The 7,349-nt window shown below is 38.3% G+C and overlaps 1 protein-coding gene across 1 annotated transcript; it reads left to right on the top strand.

Moving 5' to 3' along the window:
* The first annotated feature begins 4,312 nt into the window (after positions 1-4,312).
* On the top strand, positions 4,313-6,608 carry LOC103701397 (pectinesterase-like). Its single transcript, XM_017841379.3, has 2 exons — positions 4,313-5,317; positions 5,784-6,608. The coding sequence occupies exons 1-2, from the start codon at positions 4,333-4,335 to the stop codon at positions 6,473-6,475; spliced, it is 1,677 nt and encodes a 558-aa protein (XP_017696868.2). The 5' UTR covers positions 4,313-4,332; the 3' UTR covers positions 6,476-6,608.
* The last annotated feature ends 741 nt before the right edge of the window (positions 6,609-7,349 follow it).

Genomic DNA, 7,349 nt, shown 5'->3' with positions numbered 1-7,349 from the left:
TAGTGCTGTTAGTTTGTTTCTGCCGTGATACATCCGAAATTTCGAAATTTGTACTCACGGTATCCACCTTCTCAAACAGGTTTGTGGACTGTTTTCCATAGTTTATTTCAATTTAGGCATTGAGGCTGAATAACTGAATGCATGCCTATCTGACATGAAAAAATATGGGATTATGTGGCATGTTGCAGATTTCAGATTCCAATTTAAGAATTTTATGAATGCCTTCACACATAAGGCTACATGATGCTCTGCAGAGTTAGCAGGCTTGTCAAAAATAAGTGTACTAGTTCCTCTGAAGTTTGCAGATAAATAATTTCAGTATGCCCTTATAGGTGATAATTCAGTCCTGAAACAGTATTGTTGTTTTCATTTTTCCTTGGAAGAAATTGCTACATATGCATGACTAGTTCATTTTATATGACAAACTTCTTGATTAACAAAGTCTATCTAAACTAATAGGAATTGGCAGATGCATGAATAAACTAACTCAACAATTTGGCCTTTAGAATGCAATGAACAGTTTGGAGGTTCACCTGACGTCTGGCAAACTGAATATAGATAGTAATTGCTGCTCTTTCTTTTTTGAAGTAAATGACCACTGCTCTTTCACGGACCATTTTTTATTGAAAGATAAATAATTTCATTGGTTATAAACTATGATTATAAAATCTGAATCATGAAAAATCAGATTACAGTCATTGAAGGAAGAACTTTTCTGCTTCCATCTGTCTGCTAATCTATGATTATTCTTCATCCTGTATCCTCAAATATCTTTCTTTCTTTTCTCTCTTTTTTTTCTTTTTTTCTTTCTGCAGAACAAGATTGCAAATGATCTGTTCCAACAGCCTATGCCACAGATGCAAAATAGACAACCTACTGTTTTATGGGTTAAGCTTAGTTTCTGCAACCATTCCACCAAGCAATCGAAACACTGTAAGTGTTGGAAAACATGCAATACTTACAATACTGCAATGAACTCCTTGAGCAGCGTCAAGCAATTGTCTTCAAACTTCAAAGAACACCATCTATGCAACTTGAGGATGAAATAAATGAGGTTTTCTTTAGTTATAAACTCCACTGATTCATGAGGAACAGTAATATACAACATCTTAGTTTTCCCAGCAGCAACAAAAGAAATAATATCCATTCTTCATGATCAAAGAGCATTGCAGATACTCCAGCAGTCCTCCTTTTTTTTTTTTTTGGTACATCAAAAGGAGAGGGGGGAGCAGAACCTCACCCCGCGTAGCAGCCCCCACTGAGCCCTCCTTCCACCAGGAAATGTTCGATGCAGGTAGGAATTTTGCTCATACCCTTTCCGACCCGTGGGACACCCCATGATTACGTCACCCCAGCGCCACCTCAGTGCCAGCTGGACCAGCTAGCGTTCCCACCGAGCGTATCCAGTAGTCCTTTTTTATTTGACACGAACATCCATGACACAAAAGTTGTTGCTGTCAGGACGTAAGGATCAGGAGAAGAGAACAATCCATAACATATTCAACGTACAGACTAAAACGGTAGATAGGTTCAATTTACCTTCTTTTTTGGTGCAACCTTCACTGTCTTCGCACTTTCAAGCTTTTTGGCCTGGTTTGCAGATATTTCTTCAGTTGGTTATCCTTCATGGCTTCTATCACATTAATCTGCCGTTCAAAAAAATTGATGGATATAAAAGACAACTTTCAAAAAAACAACAATATATTAAACTGTATGACCAAGAGAGATCATGTATATCGGTTTTAAGAGATTCATTCGGTATGACAAAAACTTGGATCATAATAGTAGAGCAACAAATATGTGGAGGATGACTCATTAATCAGAAGTTATAACGTTTATGGAGTTGTTCTTCATGAACGAGAGCTTTGTAAAATGAAATAATTTCTTAAGCATTTCTTGGTTTCTTAAGAGCCTATTTTATTATCAATTAATCAAGAACTTCATAGCAGTTCCAAAAACAAAGCCCTTGCTTGATTTTTTTTCCTTATTAACTCCTTTCATAGCAAGGTTATGCTTTAAGACACTCTGCTCCCCAAATTCTTTGCCATAGGGCACGAAGGAAAGGTTGCATGCTTGATTGCTCTTGTTGACATCATTCTTTTCTTTCTTCCTTGCTAAGTATGTATCATCTGACTGTGTATTATATACTAGTGAACATTATATTCTATGAACTGTATATTGATTTATCTACATATGTGTATTGGCTTGCTAAATAACTAATTTGATTGGTGTGTATTACATGATCATGTAGTATATACTATGTTTTTCTTTTTTTTTTGGTATTCTTAGTCACGGGACCAACGACTCCGTTAGTTGAAGGCGTCTATGACTTTTGGGTTTCGTTTTTAAGATGAGCACTAGAGAAAATATAGCAAAATAGGAAGCTCATCCTATATTTTTTTCTTTAATGCCTGCCCCATATGATTTTTGTTCAAATGACATTGTAATATGGTAGTATAATTACGAGATTCACTATCAAGATGGCGAACCTTGATATATATTCTTTAAAAAGATATATTATCAAAAAATATACGATATATTTCTTCAATATCCGATATATCTGTTTAAAATAAAGATGGGTATAAAATTTTTGCATCCAATTAATATCTATATTTATATTCATGTTCGTCAAATATAATTAGAAATGAATATGGGTATATGATAATATTCAATTCGTATTTGATCCTTTTTTTAGCCCCAACATCTCCAAACCAAACTCATCTATAATAATAAGTTTTGACAAGGGTGTTTGTGTGCTCGCTCTTATTTTGACGGAGGGTTGTGCTGTTTATAACTCAAATCCGGTAGTCAACAAGATGCAGAGTTTGAAACCCCCTAATTGTTTGGTGGAGAGCCACGCGCAAAGGTCTACAAAATAAGACTAATATGTGATAATGAGTTTCAAGAAGGGTCTTTGTGTAAACATGGCCGAGATAGGGTGTTTGTGCTTTGTGGGAGCATGAGTCTCCTGTTTCTTATACTTCTTTCTCTTTTTTTTCTTTTTTTTTTTGCGCGCGCGTTGCATCCGGCTAGTTTACAGAATCCTTAAATAAAATTGTATCTATCATCAACATATCATGATGATAAATCGGTAAACCTGATGAAGTATTCCATATTTCAGATCTATCATGCTCAATCATACAGAAAGTCATCCAATTAGTCGCCCTGTTAGTTTCTCTAAAAATATACCGAATTACATATGAGGTGATAGTCAGTATAAATTTCTAAATATCCAACCATGAATAGGTCCTTGATGCCGAGAAAGTAGTCGTATCTCTCGAGTTGTATCCTCCTACCATCTTTTCCTTTTAAACAATGAAGCAACCTATTTGTGCACCCTTTTCTTTGTTGTTTTGAAGCAACCCCTACCCACTTCAACTTCTCATGATGCAGCTCAGTACCTGCGTGCACGCCTAACTTCGAGTCACACCACCAAGTCACTTACATGGGCTTCAAGCGTGCACGCAATCAAGTATGAGACATTTTTTTTTTTTATGGCTCAAACTTCATGCATGCAGGGGCCATAAAATGTTCTCCCCATGAACTAGCATGCATCTATGATAACAGATATTTTCTTTTTTCCTTTCTATGGTATTTGTTTTTATTCATTACAAATAATTAGCAGATACATTTCTTTAATTAATAAAACAATAGCATAGTATATTACTTAACTTTATATGAAGTTATTCTCAATAATCCCCGCTTTGTTTTCTTTGATCCATAAAATTTATTTGCATCATTTCTCTTAAAAGTGAAAAGAAAAAATAGCTATGTTTGCTTCAAGGTTGAAATGTATCCCTGGACCGTGTTCACTAGATTTGTGAAAGAAACTTCCATCTCATAATTGATGCTTAAACGTTTGTCTTAACAAGATATCAAATGTTCCTTACTCCTTTTGAGGAAAGATACGGAATGTCCTCTCGATCCAACGTTTATCGGATTTATGCTAATATTATAACTAATCTAATATAGATCCATAAAAGGTGCTGTAGATCTAAGAATATAGAGGATATTAGACATGATGGCATAATAGATAAGAACATGATGATAGAAAGAAAAATGTAGAAAACTTAGTTGATGACATTAATAATTATTTTAGGTACATGAAAGTAAATTCTAATCATTTAATAACTACTTAAATTGTTGCTTTTATAGTATGTAATGATATGTTGGAAATAATATAAGAAGGGAGAGCAATAACAAAATTAGGAGCAATAGTCCTCACGTCTAAGCCTTCAGAATTGCCATCTCCAACTAGAGCAATTCCTATTTAAAGAGCTGTCACCTTAACAAGAGCCAAAAATCACAAACACTACTTATAGCTTCAACAAAATGCTGCAAACCTTGGCACTGCTCCCTCTACTCACCCTACTCCCATGCTATATTCTCCATCCTTCCCTTGCCATCTCCAATGCCGAAACCGGACCCGATATCCGATGGTGGTGCAACCGAACCCCCTATCCAAACTCATGCACCCACTCCATGGGTCACTTAGCCCACGCCAGCCATGTGGAAGAGAGCCACATCCACCATATGTCAATCCAAGTAGCCCTGGACCATGCGGTGCAAGCTCGAGCCAGAGCGATCGGATTAGGGCTCATGAACCTTGACAAGCATGAGCAATCTGCATGGTCCGATTGCATCGAGCTTTATGAGGCCACGGTGCAACAGCTCGATCTCACGCTCAGACTCAACCCCTTGAACCCAAGTTCGCATTCAGATGAACGTTCATGGTTGAGCGCGGCGCTCACGAATCTCGACACGTGCCGCACCAGCTTCTCTGAGGTCAATGTCTCAGTCTCTACCATTGAGCCATTGCTGACCAATGTCTCTGAGCTCATAAGCAACTCCCTAGCAATCATAAGGTTAGTAAGGTGGCATGCACATGGGCCAGGCTTTGGCCCAACACATTCAATAAGATCGGGCCATCGCCAAGAAGGCCCATGGGCTGACCCATATGCCTTTCCACCAGCAAGACACCAAGAAGGCAGCCATAACCGAGGGTTTCCGGATTGGTTGTTGGCCGAGGACAGGAAGCTCTTGGAGGTGTCTGAAAGAGAAGAAATGGAGGCAGACTTGGTGGTGGCTAAGGATGGGACAGGAGATTTCACGAGCGTCGGCAAAGCGGTCGATGAGGCTTCGAAGGGAGGTGGGAATAAGAGGATTGTGATCTACGTAAAGAAGGGTGTTTATGAGGAGAACGTGAATGTTGAGATGAGGAATTTGATGTTGGTGGGGGATGGCATTGGAAAGTCTGTGATCACTGGTAGCAAGAGCGCTGGAGGAGGATCTACCACCTATAATTCAGCTACTTTTGGTAAGTGCAATGAGCTAGTTAAACCATCGAGATAGTTAACTTTTTCTCCAAATTTTTTTATTTTTTTATGCAGAAGTTTCGTAACAAATGAAATCAATATATCCATTCCATCCTATTCTATTCTTCTTTTTTTTTTGTTATCCTTAATATTGCTAAGCATGCTGAAATAATTGTTCCCTATACTGATCAACATAATGGAATGCATGATAGAACTGCTTTCTCGTGTGGCAAATATTGAGCCACCTTGGTTTTCTTTCTTCTTCTTTTTTTCCTTCTGTCTTTTGAAAAAAGCAAATAAAGAAACTGTAAGCTACTGCTCGATCGGGTCGTATTTATTTGAGAAAAAATATACTTTAACACTTGATAGACATATCTTCACTTGAATGGAGTTGAGGACAATTAGAAGATGTCAGTGGAAATTAAAACTGAAAAGATGTAATCCTTGGCATTCTTCTGTGGGTTTCAGCTGTAACGGGTGAGAGGTTCATGGCTCGTGGAATTACATTCCGAAACACAGCTGGTCCAGCAAAGCATCAGGCAGTGGCATTGCGCTCCAACTCCGATCTCTCCGTCTTCTATCAATGTAGCTTTGAAGGATACCAAGATACACTCTATGTCCACTCACTTCGACAATTCTACCGAGAGTGTGAAGTTTATGGCACTGTTGACTTCATCTTTGGCAATGCTGCCGTGGTCTTTCAGAGTTGCAACATCTATGTGAGGAGGCCTATGAGCCAACAAAAGAACACAATTACAGCTCAAGGTCGAACTGATCCAAACCAAAACACTGGAATCTCCATCCAGTATTGTAGAGTTAGAGCTGCAAAAGATTTAAGGCCTGCGCAAAACTCGTTCGAGACGTTCCTCGGGAGGCCATGGAAGGAGAACTCACGGACGGTGTACATGGAAACTTATATGGATGACTTGATCTCTCCGGCAGGATGGCTGGAATGGAGTGGTGGTTTCGCTCTAGAGACATTGTTCTATGGGGAGTTCAGGAACACAGGGCCTGGTTCCAATACCTCAAAGCGAGTCAAGTGGGGAGGCTACCATGTTATAACTGATCCATCAGCAGCTTCGGAGTTCACTGCAAGAAACTTGATAGCAGGAGAAATGTGGTTGCCATCCACTGGTGTACCCTTCACTTTGGACTTGTGATCTGGTTCAGGGCAAGCTGTTTGTTCGAAAACCAATCAATCAACATGCATATATCTTGTGGAGAAGGTCTAATATCTGTAAATTTATAAAAAGGATTCACTTTCCATGATGCAAATTATGTTATGTTGTTTCATTTTGCAGTGTTTAATTATGAGAATGTGTTTGTCTGACCGGATGGGTGTTTTATGAGATGAAAAGCTAATTCCATTCTTATAATGAAAATGCTTTAGTAACTCGGATATGTAGCTCAAGAAGTCACTCAGCCGATGTATTTTGTACTGTCATTCTTCCCTTTAGTTAGCATTGTGAATTCTTCCTACTCATTCTGCCTATTTTCCTATTCTCAATGACACCCTATCTATCATAAAATTTCCTCATTAAATATTGTAGAATGATATTGATCGATCTACTCTACCAGCTAATATAAGCTAATGTTGACCTCTTCTATCCTTTTGTGTAATCTTTAGCATGCGATCTTGGCCGACCCTTGCAAACAAAATCCATGGCATCAATTCGTTCCGCATTCAGTCCTACTGAGTCTGACCATAGAATTGAATCCGATCCTTTTCAGCATTCTAGACTATAGAAGCCAATTTATTGACACATTAAAGAATCTATTGCTTACTGTTATATTGTTTTTCAGGTCTTGTATGATGTGATCCAGGGCTCATTATTTACCCGGCAGCAATGGATACTAGTTTTATGTGAGAAAGAACCTTGACAGCGAATGGATATTTGAAGGTAACCACTGTAAATGTAGATTGGAAGAAGGGTAACCTATGCGCGCAGGTGTGCGTTATATCATTTTACCTTTTATCTGGACATGTGAAATGAATGAAAATTTCAAAAGGCTATCCCGATGGTTACATTCTTC

The sequence above is a fragment of the Phoenix dactylifera genome, chromosome 14, assembly GCF_009389715.1.
Source record: "Phoenix dactylifera cultivar Barhee BC4 chromosome 14, palm_55x_up_171113_PBpolish2nd_filt_p, whole genome shotgun sequence".
In the NCBI taxonomy this organism is placed as follows: Eukaryota; Viridiplantae; Streptophyta; class Magnoliopsida; order Arecales; family Arecaceae; genus Phoenix; species Phoenix dactylifera.
Note: the sequence above shows the minus strand (reverse complement) of the source record. Positions and strands in the feature narration are given on the sequence as shown.